The 19,807-nt window shown below is 35.5% G+C and overlaps 1 protein-coding gene across 2 annotated transcripts in view; it reads right to left on the reverse strand.

The window, feature by feature from the left end:
- Positions 1-19,807, reverse strand: part of LOC309868433 (pregnancy zone protein-like) — a 43,241-nt gene that overhangs the window by 21,331 nt on the left and 2,103 nt on the right. Inside the window, exons 2-14 of one of the 2 annotated variants that reach the window (XM_082738280.1) lie at positions 19,391-19,574; positions 18,497-18,650; positions 18,285-18,337; positions 17,734-17,754; positions 17,110-17,278; positions 15,787-15,871; positions 14,119-14,242; positions 12,051-12,165; positions 10,370-10,479; positions 8,292-8,453; positions 7,445-7,672; positions 6,031-6,094; positions 2,488-2,630 (exon numbers count right to left, since the gene is read on the reverse strand). In XM_082738280.1, coding sequence (XP_082594406.1) covers positions 2,488-2,630; positions 6,031-6,094; positions 7,445-7,672; positions 8,292-8,453; positions 10,370-10,479; positions 12,051-12,165; positions 14,119-14,242; positions 15,787-15,871; positions 17,110-17,278; positions 17,734-17,754; positions 18,285-18,337; positions 18,497-18,650; positions 19,391-19,574 — 1,612 coding nt within the window. Of the gene's footprint in view, positions 1-2,487; positions 2,631-6,030; positions 6,095-7,444; positions 7,673-8,291; positions 8,454-10,369; positions 10,480-12,050; positions 12,166-14,118; positions 14,243-15,786; positions 15,872-17,109; positions 17,308-17,733; positions 17,755-18,284; positions 18,338-18,496; positions 18,651-19,390; positions 19,575-19,807 lie in introns of those variants that run through there. The other variant, XM_082738279.1, reaches the window with a different exon arrangement.

Consider the following 19,807-nt stretch of genomic DNA (forward strand, 5'->3'; position numbering starts at 1 on the left):
ACCTTGCTGTAGTTGACCTATCTCTGTGCTGTGCTTTTGTGGTGAATGTGTGTAGTTTGGGTGGCGGTATGAAGAGTCATGCTCTGCCTCTGAGACCAGCCACCTGAAGTTTCCTCCCAGTGGCCGTTTTAGTCATGACATTCTAAAAGGGTGCCGTATTTCTTGTTGGGATTGGGGATTTATTGGTTCATTGAAAAAACTGAACATCTAATATACATCCCGAGCAGTAACTGGTTGAGAAAATTCAAAGAACCATGAATAAAGAACAAGAACTACAAAATAACGGAAAATTGTGCCAAATTTCTTCAGAGATTTGATTCTGCTTTGGCCAGTAGAAACTTACTGATAAGTGAATCTACCCGTTCCTGATGTTTGTGTAAACATATTTTGAGTAAAATCTGAGTTTTATTTTATATTCAAAATATAAAATAAAATCATTTAGAATTTAGATACTGTAGTAGCATCAGGTAACTTCCTAGGTTCTTGATCTGCAAGTTGATTTGGATTGGAATGAAATGTCCGTATGTTTAGTTAAATAATATTTGACTTGGATTGCTGAATTTAACTATGATAATCTTGCTATGTGTTCTGTGAATTAATGTAACAGTTGGATTCATGTATCATGAGACCTATATGAAAAATATTAATTGATTTACCCTCAAAATGAAAGAATATTCATTTTTAGGGGCTCCTGGTTGGCTCAGTCGGTTAAGCGTCTGATACTTGGTTTCAGCTCAGATCATGATTTCGCAGGTCATGAGAGTGACCCCTGTGCTCAGCAGGGAGTCGGCTTGAAGATTCTCTCCCTCTACCCTCCCTTCACTCGTGCTTCTCTCTTTCTCTCTCAAAATAAATAAATAAATCTTCAAAAAAATGAAGCAATATTCAACTCTAGAGTTTAATAAATTATGAAAACACTGCTTATGAAGAATTCTGTTTTAAGCATGTTTGTTTTTATTAGAAAATTTTAGTTTATTAAAATATGTTTGTGAGTGCCCATTTCAAATGAATACTTGAGTTATTGGGGATTATAATCAACTGGAAATATTGTTAATAAAGAAGTGGCTATGCTAGAAAGTGTAAAATGTTTTATTGATATGAGACCAAAAGAGAATTTTAAGACATACTTTGAGAGTCTTCACTTACTCATATTAATCAATGTTATCTTTAATAAATAATTATATCCAGTTAAGGCAGACAGGCAATTCAAACTCTTACCTTGTATTTAACATGTATACTAAATCTGTTATTTTTAAAGTAAGAAAGAGGGATATGAATTTTGAATGGAAAAGGTTTTAACAAACTGCCCACGATTAGCAGGAAGAGTGTGGAAGTTCAAGATAGGAATCTCTCCCAGGTTCACAGAACATTCAAACAGAACAGAAACTATGCTCTTGAACACCTGTCCAGATTTAATAGCATTCTTTACTAAGATGGAATTAAAAATTAAATCAACATCCATTGCGTATTTTTTGGATCATTATTTATATGATCATTAAATATTTAAAAAAGATACTCTAATACAGTTTTCCTTGCAGAAATGTTCACTTGCTATAAATGCGTAGCTTCAATCTCCAAAAACTCATGTTAAAGAGTCTTTCTAGGTATATATATTTCTTAGCTTTTTAAAAAAAAAAAAAAGGATTTAGTTATTTATTTGATAGAGAGAGAAATCATAATTAGGGAGAGAGGCAGGCAGAAAGAGACAGGGAAGCAGGCTCCCTGCTGAGCAGAGAGCCTGATGTGGGCCTTGGTCCCAGGACCCTGAGACCATGACCTGAGCTGAAGGCATAGGCTTAACCCACTGAGCCATCCTGGTGTTCACCTAGGAATATTTTTAAAAAGATATGTGAAGTCAGTGAATATCATCTGATTGTTAATGTTATAGTTACAGTATGAAATTCTCTTGGGATAAATCTTATTTATATTTCAGTAGGCTTCTTATTACAACTGTGTATTCTTTGGAAATACAAGATCCCATTTGAAAATATGTTTGATTTTTCTGCTGTGGTCCTTATTAGAGAGCCCAGGCTATTTTTCTCAACATGGGGCACATACATACATCTCTGTTCTGTATTATCAGAATTTGACTCACAGTGAGTTACTGGTTTCTGTGATAGTACATGGACATGTATTGGGGGGTATGGTGGGGTAAAATGACACATCCTTGGGAAGCATCATTTTTAATTGAAAATTTAGGGCACAAAACACTGCAAAATTAAGCTTTATAATAGAACAGACTTTGAATTCCACATGAATTTCAAGATAAAACAAGAAGTTTTTACAACATCGTGTTTATGACCACCTGCTTTGGATGTCTTCACTAGCCCTCTCAGGCAGGGTATGGCATCACTGTGGGCCTTTGAAGGCCATCAGAGGATGTTTTAGGAACTCTATGCAGCAGTTTTAAAAACAGACACAATTTCCTTCTTTTCCATACTTCAAAAGGGGAGACGAATAAAAGAACTGCTTGCACAAAAGACCCACCTTATTGGCAAAACAGTTTTCAATCTCGAGTTTCTCAGTATCGGCAATAATTTCTCCATTGGGTAAAATGGCATAAACCAGCAACTGGGCAGCAGGAGAAATGTCTGAGTCCACTCGAAACGAGAAGGAAAATATTCCTTTCACTGGAGAATAAAGAAAAGTCCAAAGTAATTGATTAGGAAGAGGGAAGAGTTCTCAACTTTAGGAACTTACTTTACATTTGGAGCACACTAAAGTAAGAGAAGACGCGCATGTGCATCATGGTGCATGTACACTGACATGCTAAACCAATGACAGTTTTCCTTAAGGATGTAAGATAAATTGTTCATTTCCTTTGCTTAAGTAGAGAAAAACATTTAATGCACATTTTTGTTTTAAAGTTAAAAAAGAGATCTCTTAAGAAAGAAGTCAAGAGAGTAGAACATCTAGACATCTTTGATTATCTCTATTTATGATCCAAATCAACACAATTCCTGTCATAGACATGAGGATAATTCAAAGAATGCAGCCCAGGGTCTACCTTCAGGCCGTTCTCAATACTGCAGAGATTCAAGTACAAATAATCCCATACAAAACCAGCTGTGTCTCTGATTTTTATCATAGAGGTCCCTGTATTTATCTTGGGGGTTTCTTTCTGTGTGCATACATAGTGCTTATAGGACATACCCACTTAATTTTCTCATAAATGTCCTAAATTCTTTGTAGCATTAAATGCTTTAAAAATTGTAGCTGTCCTCTATCAATAGAAAATTTGAGGACAGCTTGTGGTGAAAATACGCAGAAACCACAGGGTCAAAATAAATTTGAAACTTCTGACTTATGTCATTTAGCGTAATACCCTTCAGGTCCACCCGTGTTGTCGCAAATGGCATGATCTCATGCTTTTTTCATTTGGCTGAGTAGTAACGGCTAGGGAATAGAGTCAATAATACTGTAATAACATTGTATGGTGATAGATGGTGACTATATTTTTCATGGTGAACACTGAGTAATGCATAGAATTTTCAAATCAATATATTGTGCACCTGAAACTAATATAACATTGTGTTAATTATACTTCAATAAAATAATTTGAAATGATAATACTAAAACCATACAAAGAACACAAAACAAGCATAACATCTTGAGGGCATGGACCATGTTTTATTAATGTATTTATCCAAAAGTCTTAATATTGAGCTATATGAAAGCAGGAAAATATATTATCTTCAAATTCAGTTTTTATCCAGGATAGTTCAAATATATAAACCTCAAATAAAGTTTAGCTATCACAAATTATAAAAAAAGAGATATTCTATCCTTCATTAACGAATTAGTTTAAAAATATTTAGTTTGTACCCAGTGTGTGCCAAGGACTAATAGAAAAAATGGGGTTTCAAAGACAAAAGACAAAACACTTTTTAATCTTTGTAACATGTATTCTTCATTTTTCCTGGATATTCTGACCCATTTTGGCTAAATGAGCTGTTTAATCTCTCTAAATATGCTCTGTCAAAAAAAAATTTATTTTATTTTTATTTTGGTTTAGTAAAATGATACCTTGTCCTTATTCAAATGAATAGAAAAAAGGGAAGCTATTTATGAGATTTAGACTGGGGACATATAACAAATAAATAGACCAAATGTACTCATCTTTTTATAACAGACCCTCTTTGAAAAGTTAATTCTTCTTTCATCAAGAGATGTAGATGATTTAAGAAAATCCAGAAGGAAAGTATGATCTAAGATATAGAAATGCTGTGAACCAACTTAACTTAAATGACATTTAGAAAACACTCCTCTTACGAGCAAAAGAATAGAAATGCTAACATTTACCAAGGGAGATCATATGTGGAGCCATAAAATGTGTCTCAGTAAATTTATTTTTTTTAACTTTTAAAAGATGGTATTTATTTTTTTATTTGTTTGTTTGTTTAGAGCATGCCTGAACAGGGGAATTGGGGAAGAGAATCTCAAGCAGACTTCGCACTGAACACGGAGCTGACTTGAGGCTTGATCTCATGACAACGAGATCATGATTTGAGCTGAAATCAAGCATCAGAAACTTAACTGACTGAGCAACCCAGGCTCCCCATGTCTCAGTAAATTTAAAATAAATGGTCATAATGGCATTAAATTAGAAAACAATAAGAAAAATTCTTTAAAAATCTCAATATTTAGAAACTAAATAACATATTTATTTTATGAATCCCCCATAGTCCAAAGTAGATATTCAAAGGGAAATTTGAAAAAAAAAATTTTTTTTAAGGTTTTATTTATTTATTTGACAGAGAGAGAGAGAGAGATCACAATTAAGCAGAGAGGCAGGCAGAAAGAGAGGGGGAAGCAGGCTCCCTGCTGAGCAGAGAGCCTGATATGGGCCTCCATTCCAAGACCCTGAGATCAAGACCCAAGCTGAAAGCAGAGGCTTAAACCACTGAGCCACCCTGACGCTCCTGAAAAGGTTTTGAACCAAGCATAAATGAAAATACCAAGCAGATACTGGTAAGATGCAGAAAAAGTAGTATCTTGAAACCTAATGTTATTTTTCCAGTGCCTTTCAAAATTTCTTTGTCATCCTAAGAAGATTATACCCAAGGCCCCACCAGTATCCAATTGAGATGATGATATTTGGGCCTTTTGAGCTGATGAAATTTACATGAGATATTTGGACTTGAGTGAATGCTATCAAAGATTGAGTCTTTTAGGGTTGTTGGAATGGGGTGAATGGATTTTGTATATGGGATGGATGTGACTCTTTGGGGCCAGAGTGCAGTTTGGATATGTAGACTAATGTCTCCAAAAGACATAATCTCAAAAACATCTATGTGTTACGTTATTAGCAAAAGGGACTTGGCAAACGTGAATAAGTTAAGGACCTTGAGATGCGAAGATTATCCTGGGTTATCCAAGTGAGCCCAATGTTATCACACAGACCTTTAAAGAGGGGGCAGAAAAGCAAGAGAGAGTTTGAAGATGATGTAGTTCTGGCATTGAAGACAGAAACCTAGGAAAGCAGGAGGTCCTTAGGCAAGGAACCAGATATTTAATTCCTTAGAGCTCCAGAAGGCATGCAGTACTACTGACAGCCTGATATTAGCCTAGGGAGACGTCTGACCGAAGACATAAGCTGATAAATTTGTGTGGTTTTAAGCCAGAAAGTGGGTGGCAATCTAATATAGCAACAATAGGAAACGAATGCAAAGAACTACATAGTAAGATTTTTCTTTGGTGATTTTCTGCACTTTCAAATTATTTTATGTGTTTTAAAACATTTAATAATAAAATAAATATATTTTACTTTAGGAAGAAAATTTAAAATATAGAAATGGTATAAAATGAAGAAAGAATACTAAATGGACTAAAACGAATCTAGTATGCTATCTTTTTATATTAGCTTCCTCATCTTTGGTTGATGGAAGAAGGTTGGTGACCATCATCTCCATAAAATGTACGTGTAAAATATAAGATGTAAAAATAACTCCATCTTGCTGTAATGCTTGGGATTGAGTATATGAGAGGAAAAAAAAAAAAAAAAACCCTGGAAACCCTGGAAGTACTTACTGTCTCCTTGTTCAATGGACAACACATGGGTTCCTGATTGAGAGATTCTTCCTCTTGCTTTGATCTGAAGAAAGAAATATATCCACTATCATTCTAAAGAGCACATACACATATTAAACTTACTTAAGCAAGCGTATTTAAAAGATATAAGTAAATTATCTCACTACTCCAACCCTGAAGTTTCAAACACTCAAGTTCTCTTTCAGTATTTTTCTATATGTATAGTTATACACCATAAATAATGGGTATATAAGTTTTGCAATGTTTTAGTATTTTACTTAATGTTTGCTATTTATCTTGAATATCAATATTTCAAGTTTACATGTTCTTTCAACAAATATTTTAGACATACACAAAGCAATATACAGTAGAGGCAGATATAAAATATATGTCGGTATTCTATATCGTTAAAAAACTATATGATACTTTCTATGTGCCAGGCATTGAACAAAATAATTTGGCTTTCAGATTTTATTTAGTGCGCACAATATTCCTATGAAGTAGATTTAAATCCCATCCTTAGTATTCAGGGAAGATGACTGACATTTGTCAACTAAGATTCTTATTGTCAATATTTTCTTACTTTTTCATAAAATTTTAAAAAATATTATTTATAGTTAATGGTCCTATATAGAATTTCCTACACATAAATTTTTCTACTTAAAATGACTTACCTGAATAACTACCAATTTTAGATCTTATTTTTAGTCTTGGGACACAAATAGGCTTATTGCTCTCAAAAGTGTCATACCAATTTATAATAATCCTGTCAATGTCCTTTTCCCCTGCAGTTGCAGTAGTCATGAAATTTGTAGACTATTTAGAAGCTTTATATGTATAAATTGTATATGTTATAAATTGTATTTATATGTATAAATTACTTTATTTTTTTTATTCACTTCTCCAATTATTGTCAAAACTGAGTATTTTCCAGAAGAATGTTTTTTTAAAGTAGGTTCCTAAAAAACTGGGTGTGGTGCATAAATAATGAATCTTGGAACACTGAAAAAAAAAAAAAAAGTAGGCTCCTTGTGCAATGCAAGCCCAGCATGAGGCTTGAACTTGCAACCCTGAGATCAAGAACTGAGCTGAGACCAATTGCAACTTGGGTGCTTAACCACCAACTAATCCAACCAGGTGTCCCAAGGTTATAATTTTTATTTCCTGTTGATTAAGTTCCTGATTTTTCCTCTCATTCAATAATTTTCCATTGGAACTCATAAAAACTAAATGTTTCTGTAGAGACCAGAGCATAAATAAGAAATTAAAGCATTAACAATTTTATTAGGAAGCAACTTTTCTTCAAGAAAAAAAGGGTTTACTCTGCTATCTTACAGAAGCATTACTTAGATAGGAGTTCAATCATTTTGGGGTTTACACATTTAGAAAGAGCTATCGTGGTTTCTATGCTTACCAAATAATAGAAGGTTAATTCTTTTTCATCCTTCAGAATCTGTCCATTCAGGATGTAGTGTGCCCGGATGTCCTGGATTTGTCCACAGGTCATGGTACCAGTGAAAAGTTCAAGGTGAACAAAACTCTTGCTCGGGGAGAAAATATGCTTTACAGTGTGCTGTGCTTCCATATGAAATTCCTCAAGCCACCAGTTATCAAAACAGTGGTTATTTTGTTTGTAAGTGACCTGGTGGAAAGAATAAAGGTCTTAAAAAGGCTATTTGTTAGTGTACATTATGTATACATTCATCACTCTGAAGAGTTGTTTACTGAAGATTTTACATGAACCATGCTTATTTGGTTCCATCATAATCTGCTTTCCCAAATAAAGCATAATCTGTGAGTGACTTTTCCTTAAGTTTATTGAAGGTTGTTCTATACCATTTTGGTAGATCATATTCACTCACAGTCAGGATCAATTATTTTCCTTAATACCCTTATGCCTATAAACTGCAAAAAGATATTTAATTTTTTTACAGAAAACAAAAAATGGCGGTACACCAAAAAACTAAACAAAATCTAATCTGTAATAAAATTGTAAAAATATTGAATTTTACAAGGGAATATCAAGATGATCTCATATGTATTTTCTGAAACTAGACCATGCTGTAAATGGAATCTATCTAAAGCCAAAATTTTGGGGCAAGTAATGTTTTCTTAAAATTTAGGTCTCTGAATTGCTTAATTTCTATTTTACTCTTTATTGCTATTTCTTTTCTCCATAGAATTTACATGCTTCCCATATATCCTTAAATTATGTGACCTCAGAAATCTGTCTGTAGTCCTGGATGCCCCTTCCCACTTACCCTAACTGTAAAAAGAGAAGATGTGAAGTTGGTGGTATCAATGGAAATGTTCACCAGACCGTGCTCATTTGTGGTAAGGCTGGAATGGTACGCAATTATATCCACATTGACGCTTACAGTTTTATTGGGGATTGGTTGATCCTTCTCATTAACAAGAAGAGCCTAGAAGTGTGGAAATGATAGCTGGTGTTACATAGCAATGACATCTTACCCTTTCAGTTGCGTTCACCTCTTGACCCCGTGGCCACTGTCATTTACTGAAGATCTTAGAATCAATCTGAAAATAAGATTTATTTTCTGGGCTCTAAACTACTTTTCTTTTTGACATTCTTATATAGGTATTCTTTGAGCACAAAACAATTGAGAATATCCAAAAAATGGACTCATGATATCACCCTTCCCTATTTTCTTCATCCCCAGTGCTCTGTCTCAGTATATGGTGATTTTATCCATCCCCTAGATTATGGCGGCAATATCAAGTGCCTTTCAAAAAATCGTTTTCTCTCTTTCACCACAAATTCTAACCATGGCCAAGTGCTATCTCTTACTCTGTTAAACACATTTCATTTATTTCTATACCAGTTAAACCCGTTTAAGGTGAAATAAAATGAGATCACTTATCAAGAGGTTTACAATGGAGCTGGGAGGCCATTAAGGAGATGGGCCTTATGACATCCTCACCGGAGGACCCATGAACTTTTGAACTGGGCCAAAACTCACAGAAACACCTGCAACCTGCTGCAGAAGCTTTTATTTGGTGGTAGCCTTAGCAACCAATTATATTCAGTTGAGATTAGTTTTCTGCCAACAATGCCAATCAAAATTCCTTATGAATAACATGTACAAGAATTCTCTTTTGTCTTCAAAAACCCTTGTTATTTGCTCTTGGGGACAGGGGGCCACTATTGGAACTGCTGCCCAAATCCGTGTTTTCTGAATTCCAAGTCTGAGGTCCCAAACAAATGCTTTGTTTTATTCTTAGCTCTACCTCTTTTCTCGGCTGACAAAACGCAATATTTTTTCCCTACTTGATTCCCAATAGCTTTTTATTTAATCTTACACAGTTCACCCTCTTGCTGCTTCAGGCTTACTTCAAACCATTCTCTCTACAGCCTGAGTTAAACTGATCTTGTTATTCTCCTTAAATTCTTCTGTAACTTCTCAGTCCAAAATTCTGAACTTCACCTAAAAGGCCCTCAAGATCTGCTCTGGCTTACCTATAGCTATCCAGCCAATCCAGTTATTTCTGTCTTCTACCTCAGTCAGTCACACTCTTAGTTCTCTGCTCTTTAAAAGCTGTTTAACACCTAGGGCCCTGGCTCTTCTCCCCTCTTTCTTAAATTTCTGGCCAAGTCATATTCATCTTTAAGTCCTCAGTTTCCTCACATTCTTTCTTGATTCAAAATGGCCCTGCCCCAACATATCTATATATTTATTAATTTCTTGCCCATTTGATACAAAATGCTGCAATGAATGAAGAAAATAGAAAATTCATAATGTCATCAACTGTGAAATAGTTAGGAATGTCACAGTTAACGAAGAGATTTTGCCTATTGTCTGCCAATTGCTTATCAACTGCCAATCGCCTATCAACTGTCAACTCAAGGATTAATTACTAAAAAAGGAAATTTAAAATGGCTTGAAACCAGAAAACTGATAATTTACTAAGTTGGATATCAGTCTGAAAACTTATCAATATTTACCAATATTGAGCTTAGAAGCTAAAAAAACTTTTAAAAACTATCAATGTAAAAAGTCATCTAGACGAAAAAATCTTTAAAAAATTACATTACAAAATCATTGTTTATAAAGAGGCAATCAAAAAAGTATGCAGCCAAACTACACAGGAAAATTGTATTTTAGAGATGTGTTAGGAAGTAAACTAATAAAAGCGTGCTTTATTTTTCTGGATGTGATGGTATTTGCCCTTTAAGTTTGTCATTTGCTATAATTTCTTTCCTCATTCTAAATAAATATTTTTATAATCAATTGTACTTTTATGGTATAAAAATTCATTTTCTTAAAATCCATATCCCCCAAATTATAGAAATTATGATTCCCTTGAGAAATTATTTTACCTGCCCAAAAAAAGGGAGCCCACGCCTGTAATGTGTATCTGCTTTTGTAAACTTCAGTTTGGTTAAAGTATTTGTGATTTCACATGATCCATGCCCAGTTAATTCCAACTCTGAAAAAGAAATAAGTGAAGTTGAATTGTTCTTTAGATTCGACTCACCTCCCACACCCACCCCAGCCTCACTTCATCCTGGCAAAGTACTATCCCTATTCTATTTTTTATCCTTTCCAGAATTTTTCACACCTAGAAAATACAATCAACTTGACATTAGCTTCACTTTCATACAAAAGTTGTTATACCTAATTCCCAAATTCCTCTGGTTTCACAAGTATCTTTCTGGTTCCATCTTTGTTCTTAGGTTCTTCAAATCTCCTCCATGAGCTTGCTCCATTTTTGTTTCTGTCTCTCAGATCCCTTCCCTCTCCCCAACGTGAGTTTTCACGTTGGCTTCAAAATATACTTAAATGTCTTTTACAAACTACTTCCCCAGCAAGACACTTCTTTTCACTGTATGGCTCTTCCCATATAGCCAACACCTGGTGTCTTTTCATTCAGTGAAGTGTAATGTGTGTTTTGGCTTCATCATCTATAGCTTTATTGTTTTCCCCATCTCTATGACTTCTAATTTTATTATGGCTGGTTTTTTTGACACTATGTCCTAAATGTAGTTGTTTCTGTCCTTGGGTCTCTAATTTTATTATGGCTGGTTTTTTTGACACTATGTCCTAAATGTAGTTGTTTCTGTCCTTGGGTCTCTCCTTGTCTGTCTCCAGCCCCTATTTAGCTATGTTAAGTGAGTTCACTTTCAGAATAAATGCACTTACTCATAGGAGGATATAGATACAATGGGAATTGTTCCACATTTACATTTCTGGTCTTGATTTTGCTCTGGTTTTCTTTTAAAATTATTTTTAGACCAGAATGAGTCAACTTCTATCTTGATATTCCAGATTACAATTAATTATCCTTGACACATTCTCATCATAATAGTTCTTTCTCATCTACTCCTAATCTTGGTTAATGGCATTTCCTTTTCCCAGGCCCCAGATTCGTAATCTTTGGAACAATTTTGAATAGTAATCTGATGTATCACATTGTAACCTCTTAAAATTGTTTCATCTAGCCTGTCCTCTTTATTACTGCTTGAATTATATTTTCAAAAATCAGTTTACTTAGAACATCTCCTTAAATCTATCTGCCGATATCCAAGGTTTTTCATAATAAAGTCTAATCTTTGTAGCGCATGATTTACATTTTTACACACCTTAGCTCCAACTTACATTTTTAGATTCTTCTGAGACCAAACACATTTGCTTTATGTAAATCATGTGTTTTCAGTCCATCACGAGCTTTCAAAATTTTATCCATTCTATATAAATCAGCTCATGTGGTACTTTATAAACTTTCTCTATCTCTATAGAAGAATTAATTCTCTCTCTTCATACTCATTTGGACTTTAGTTTTTACATTGCTCATGGAAATTTTGTTATGATTATAAATATATACATGCAAACATATATACATATATACATATACATACATATACATAATTTCTTTTTAGATTTCTAGATCCTTGACAGGAAGGACTGTATTATTTTATAGTCCCCAGAAATGGACATTTGATAAATGCTTAACATATTGGTGAATTAGTGAATTAATAAATATTTCGAAATAACGTGAACCTGTTCCATCTTCTTTGACTTTGGCTTCCACTTGTATGTTCATGTCATACCCCTTCTGTCTCAGCTGGAATACTTTAGTCTTCACGAGTTGTGTGAAACAGCCTTCACTGTCTGCCTGAAGAGAAAGAAAGAGAGTTTCTGGGTCCTCTGGTTTGCTGTCAAAAAAGTCATTTATCAACCTGTGAAAGTTTTTCGTTGGCCAAAGGAAATTTTACAAAGTTCTGACCATCTTTTAGGTGCTGATCCTTTCCCAAGCCAAAAATGGCATCACATTTCTTCCCAAGCCAAAAATGACATCAGATGTCTTCGTTAACCGTTGAGTTACTCATTGCCAACCTTTCCCTTCCTCCTTCTCTTCTGAAAGTCTATCCCGTTTCTGCCAAATTAAATTAACTAGTTTCCAAATGTGCCATCGTACTCTCTCTGCATACATAGTTTTTCACGTGGTAACATTCTTTTTCTTCCATTCTTATCATGGCCAACAGTTACTGCTCTTCTAAACACAGCTCAGACACAACACCTCCTCTTCAATCACCTTCAGCTACACGTGAACTAAGGATTACATTTTCTTAACTGTATTTCTCTATGCCTAGGACATTAATAAAAACATAAATATTCTTTGAATAGATGAATCATTATAGTCATTAGATTTCCAAACTAAACATTGAGAACCACATGTTAAGAAAGATTTGTTTTCATTTTTTTTACTTATTTACATGAAAATATGCATTGCATAATAAAGCTTAAGCATATTTAATGTACTTATATTTACTTAATCATTTTTTAATTTATTCACTTGAAAATAAAAACTAATTCCTGTATCCTTGATATATTAGAGTTTTGGCAACCTTATTTCTCTCATGTTTATCTTTCTTATTGATTTTTTTGACATTAATCATCATATTCGTCACCCTTGCCTTTCATTAATTTGCTCTCTGCATGTTTTTTGTTTGTTCATTTGTTTTTTTAAGAGAAAGAGTGCACATACCCATGAGTCTGGGAGAAGGGGTGGGGAGGATAGGGGAAGAGGCAGAAGGAGAGGGGTAGAGAGAATCTTATGCAGGCTCCACACCCAGTATGGTGCCCAAAGTGGGGCTCTATTTCACCACCCCAAGATCATGACCCAAGCTGAAACCAGGAGTTGGGTGCTTAACTGACTGAGCCACCCAGGCAACCCTCTCTGAAGCTTTGGTAACTTTCATTTCCATACCCTTACAGTGTCACTCACTGCTACTCCCTGGGCTTTTATGTTATTTTTTTCTTCTTCCATATGAAATTTAGATTCCATAGCAAGTCATTTGATTCTTGAACTAACCAAAAAAAAAAAAAAAAAAAAAAAAAATTTTTTTTTTTTTTAAAGTAAGCTCTTCACCCAACAGGGATCTGGAAATCATGAACCTGCATTCAAGAGTCGTAGGCTCTACCAGCTGAGCCAGTCAGCCACCCCCTTCCACTAACCAAATTCTTAACATCTGTCATTCTTTTTTTATTACCTGTTTGATAAGTGAAGGCCAGCTTTGGATACTTCCATATTATTTTATGTCTTTATACCTGGCATGCTGATTGCTCTCAGAAGAAAGTTACAAAACTGGCCAAATAAATACCACTATAAATTCATGAACCCAACTTTCCAGTGGGATCCAAACATTACCAAGCGATCTTACAATGTTTCCCTTACTCCATACTACTTTCTGTTGTACTGTTTTCACCTTAGAATATTATATTATTTTGTATGATATTCTTTATTGCATTATAATCCATGAGAAAACAAGATCTGGTGTTAATGTCTGGGGAGAATGGCTTCCACATAACTGTTCACTGAATTCTTTTTTTTTAAATATAATTTTTAAATTTTTTATTAACATATAATGTATTATTAACCCCAAGGGAATACGTCTGTGAATTGCCAGGTTTATACACTTCATTGCACATACCTTCCCCAATGTCCATAACCCCACCACCCTCTCCCTGCTCCCTCACCTGGCAACCCTCAGTTTGTTTTGTGAGATTAAGAGTCTCTTATGGTTTGTCTGCCTCCTGATCCCATCTTGTTTCATTTATCACATACCTGTTGACTGAATTCTTCACAGATACTTTGTGAAAGTCTTCCATGGCAGGTCGAATGGTATCGTGAGTATTTTCTGCATACATTAATTTTCACCAGACCAGAGACAGGCTTTCCATATGTGTATCTATAGCAGTAAAGCAGTTATACAAAAGGATATTTGATATAAACAACTCCTATATTTTTTCACATGATTTGATCCATTCATATATCCATCTTGTTCATATGCCAATTATATTTCCTTCCATACCATTTGTACTCCAGAAGCACTTATTCTGAAACTAGGTCTTCTTAATTATCTAAGTGGGCCTACAACTACAACTCAAAGAGAAAATACTTACTGAATCCTCTTTGAAACACCTCTAAAGGGAAAATTAACAATGTAGTATTTCTCAGATCTTTCCTCCCTTTCATTTGCGGTTTTACTATAAGACTATCTTATTTCTTCTTTCCCCATCATCAGATGATCTAGGTTATAATTCCAACTTTGACAACACCTAAGTTTTTTCAGGGAAGAATTTAAGGACATGTAGACAGGGTATTTCTCAATCTTCCCTAATTCACATGTATTTTAAGAGGATAAATGAGAACTTAAATGGGAATTTGAATATTCAAAAACACTAGTTACATATCATTTAACATATCTGTTATAAATGAAGAGTAGCATAATGACTTAGTCCAATTCTGCAAAATCTAATGGAAGATTCTGATGTTCACCTAAGTTTGAGACTAATTGCTTTGGTCCAAACTGTGAGGTAGATGAGTTTTGGCTTTGATGACCCTAATCTTCCCCTTTCTAAAGTTTCTCCCCCCTAATTTCTAGGAGGGCTGATAAAGCAATAAGCCATTTACTGTATCTCACTTTGCTGAATGTTATCTTTAAGTGTCACTCAAAGGGCTCTCCCTTCTTAGGGAAAATTCTCAAGCATCAAAACTGGTAAGAAAGATGAAAGTATGATCCTCACACTGTTTTCAAAAGCAAGAGGTAAGGTGTCCTCAGTGTGTATGGAGAATATTCTACTGAACTAAAAAGCAATCAGGGAAACAACTATGATACGTCTTTTAAATTCTACATTATATGTCTATATATCTATTTAAGAAGGTCTGCTTCATTTTCCCCCCCTAATTTTCCATAGTTTATGAAATTGGGAGCAATAAAAAAAAATAGGGATCATAGGATACAGAATAACACAGAAGCTATGAACATGAGCATGAGCTTGAGCTGGATGTCCTGTCTTCAGTTTGGCACAGTCTTTGGCATGTACAATGTTTCATGAAACTAGATTTTCTTTTTTAATTGTAGAGACAATTATAGGGTAACGAGTTGAGGGTCTGGAGCCAGACTGCTAGAGTTAAATTCTAGTCTTCTTATTTACTTGAACAAATTTTCTATCCCTCATGTGTTATAGTTTCCTCATTTGCAAACTAAGGATAACTATCCCCATCTTACAAGGCACTTAAAACATTTTCTGACACATTTTAGGTGTTCAGTAAATGCTTTTGTTTGTAGTAGTAAGAGTGTCCTTTGCTGCCACCCCTGCTCTCTAGCTGGAGCTCAGGCGTGTTGGAGAGAAAGTCATTCTCTAATTAAAATACTCTGAAGCCCGGTAACGATTAATTGCGATGAACATAGAGTAGGGAGATCAAAATGGATGAAAAAATGTAACTCACAGGCCACAGGCAGATACCGTAAATCCTTCATCTAGAAAACCGATAGTCTTGGGCATTTTCACTTGGACCTCGAACTTCGGCAAAACTGTCGTCAACAGAAGGGAGAAAGAGGTGAAGATGGGTGGGCAGGCTATCTTGTAAGTATTTGTAATGATTTTATTACAGAACCTTATAATATCGAATCACATGAAATGATTTCCATTACATTAAGAAGCTGCAGGGCCTCTACTGACCACAGAAATGTGATTATGACTGTGGGTATTTGTAACATGTTTATTTTGTTACGCTGGTACTACATTTCCTAGAATCCCCTTTGAACTTGGTTGAGACTTAAAGATGGAAAGAAAGCAGCATCGTTACTCTCTGAAGGTCATGATGATTAGTTCGATGTGGTGGCAGGTACAGAGAGGTGAGGAAATTCCAATTTGTCCTTATTCTTTCCCTCTGTGTCCAATACTTCCCAGCTACTTGTCCTGCTGACTAAGAGTCCCCAGACCCACCACCAGACACTTATTACAGAAATAGAGAAGTGGTAGATATGAAGAACAGATACATCCAGTCTTCCATAGATTCTTCTGTTGGTTTCCCTTGGTGGTCCACTTTGGGATCTGAAGGTACCCTGGAAGGTGCAAATTTATTCCTCCCCACCCACAGTTCAGGAGAACTGGTTAGTCATTTCCTATGATCTAGCCCCCCCTCCTGGACTCCTACTTTCCCATCCTCTCTCACAGGTGTGTAAGGCTCGCTGTTCCTGTAATATATCTGTTCTATAATCCTCATAGCAGTTCAGATGAATTTGGCGAATGATGTTTTTGTGAGCAGTCTCTTCATCCATGGCACGAAATACTTCATTTTCATGAGAAAATCCACATGGCTGATAACTAGTAAGATGGCTTCAATGTCTGACCATTTTGAATAGAGTAGTCTAGGTGTAGATTAAAGACAGCCAGGAGGTATAAGATACAGATCAACAGATGCGTGAAGATATTTGTTGCGTTGGTTAACAATTTTGGTTTGAATAAGGTAATGGACCTATTAAAATCTCTCTTACCTCTTACTGGGATTTTGGTAAATTACTAACTGTTCTAGTATTGATGTACTCATTTGTAAAATGAAGACCATAGAGTATCTACCTCAGATTGTTGATACGAGGATTAAATAAGATAGTACATGAAAGATTCTTAGTGAATATTTGGGTAAATTATTAAAAAACTTGCTAATTTCCAACTATTATCTGTTAGATTTTTGCTTATATCTCTGTGTCAAAACTCTTAAATTCTAAAGTAATATCATAAATGTCTTGGAGAAAGGCAGAATTCTTACCATATTCATTCACTTCAAAAGGGTGCTCTATTTTTTCCCCAGACTCCCTCTGAACCTTGACCTTATAAGCACCCAGAGTGGGCTCCACTGAGAGTGGGAAGGACAGCTGGCTGAGTCCTCCTTGTAGTCTGAGACTTTGCCATTGGAAAATTCGGTTCCTCTTGGGATTCTACAGATAAAAATATTATGAGTTCGTAGAAACAACTGAAATACATAATCTGAGTAGAGGAAAAGCTTTATAGGGAGGGCACATTGGGAGTTGGATAAGAGATGGTTGGTAAATTGACACCAAAGGTACTGAGCAAAGTTTTCTAGGAATTACACACTGAGGAAAGGGCAGTAAGTTTACCAGCAATGAGATACTACAGATTGCAATACCTCTTTTTGAAATTATGCATATCCAATTTGGTCAGAAATATTGGAAGAGTCATGAACTTGTATCATCTCAGGGGATTTTTCCCCTTCATTTACATCTTTTCCACTCTCCAAAGGATTGAAGATAGGGAAAACTGTTTAGTTTTGGTGAGGTGCTAGTGGGGTGGGAAGAGAGGGGTGGCAAGGGGCAATGGAACATAACTTGTAGTAAGTCTTCATCCCATCTGAGATGCATAAGATATTACCTACCTCAATATAAACCACTGGAAACTGGAAAGAAAAAAAATAGTATGAGTGTGGGATAGATGTCAGAACAAGAAAGCCATTTCATCAACATTGATACGCTATCCAGATGAGAGGAAGTGAGTCTGTATATTTCTCGTCCAAACAAGGAGATGTGCCCCAGTTTGGTTTACATGTGTAGTCTGGGACATATAGCTCTTGAGAAGTCATGACTTTACCTTTATGAAATATCGTACAATTGAGGAAAGTTATGCTACGGTAAAAAGGTCCAAATAAATTTATTTTGCAGATGAAATTCATCTCTGAGAAAGTCTCCATTTCTCTAAGGGAGAAATCAAATGCACTTACTTTCTTTTGTTCAATGAAAATTACCGGGATCTTTAAAAGGATAATTTCAACTGAATATTTTATTTTAACAATGCAGTTGATGAACTGGTTTCTCTATTCTCCAGCAGTGGAACTCTTATGAGATCGTATTGGTTTCAGGTTCTGCAAAAAATGGGCTTGACATTTTTTTTCCCATTTCCCCCAAACTTACCCACTGTAAGGAGACTTACCGTGTCATTCAAAGGGCGAAAATCGACATCCACAGAGACAATGCGGAGTCTCACTGAAACATAGAGATTTTCCCCATTAAACTACCCAGTGGGAATCGAGGGTAAATAACACAGATAACAACATGCCTGGATTTTCATGACTGCAAAATAAGTTAATAGGGAACCACACACCTGCCCCGTAAAGTGGCCCTTGCTGATTTGGTTCCCTATACCTGTTTGTCCCGGTTTGTAGATGGGTTTGTCTGTTTGGACAAAGACAAGGCTGTTTACTTTCATGACGTGCACTGTCTTCCTCTTTACGAACTGCTGGGTTGGCCCTTTCACCTCCACAGTAATCAACCCTGAGGAAGACGGTAACTCCGGAAGCTGGAAGGTAGAAAAGAGCTGAAAAATCTATGCAGACCCACTTCTGAATGTCTCAGCCTTTCTGACTTTCTTATTTCTCTTGTCAGTCCCAGAGAACGAGTGAGGAATAAATAGAAAATTATGTCCCTGGGTTTATAGATTCTTAGGTTTAATGTAACATGACAGTAACACTTTGTTGATTTAAAGGGGAAATGTCACCTCAATGAAAGGAACTAGTTCTTCAAACAGTCATGAGGGTGAAGGAAATAACACGCTCTCATATCCACAGCAATACGATGGCATTAAAATGATTATCAAATGTTATTTTCCGATGGTCAACAACAACACTATGTGTTATATCATTGGCAGTAAGCCAGTATCATTAACTATTTAATCCCTTATGTAATAACAGGTTACAAGGACAAGACATTAACCAATGGCCACTTGTGAGATCTTAAATAAGTCACTTAAATTTATGACTTTTAATGTTTTTGTGGGTAACGGCATGAACTTTATTTCCCTCACGAGTTTGAGGGCAAGTGAAATCTTTCCTATAATTACTATTATGTTTTGCATATTACACTGGAATTGTTTGTAAATATTATGAAAGTATACTCAGTAGAATCTAATTTGAAAGTCACTTTGTACTTCTCAGTGTTTTCATTATGCTTTTTTATTGTCGGTGGTCAGGACACAAGGCATCAGCTAATAAATATGCTCTTCCTCTAACGAGCTTCTGTATCCTAAGGAGTCATACTGACAGTGAATGGGCTGCAGTAGAAGGAGTTCTTCTCTGTCACCACGTCTGCAAGGAGGGTTCTGGTCTGCATTCCATATTCCAGAATTATGTTCAGTGTCACCGTCTCATTCAGGTGAGTAAGCATGACACAAGCTTTCTCGGGAACCCCCACATACAGCTGTGATGGGACCAGCACCAGATACTGCCTGTGGAGAAGAGGCGTCTGGATCAATCATGGAGAAGTTAAAAAGACATCATTATTGTGGCTGTATTCTAGATCATCTTTTCTGGAATCACCAATCATAGAACAGAGCCAGATTTCAGCAAAAAGGCAGAGGAATGTGTTCTTCAAAGGACAATCCAAAAGACCTTAGAAACTCAGAAACCTCCAACAAGTTAAACATTAATATGCTTCTGTCGTGCTGTGGAGGTATTCACC

This window comes from Mustela nivalis (genome assembly GCF_964662115.1).
Source record: "Mustela nivalis genome assembly, chromosome: 7".
Lineage (NCBI taxonomy): Eukaryota > Metazoa > Chordata > Mammalia > Carnivora > Mustelidae > Mustela > Mustela nivalis.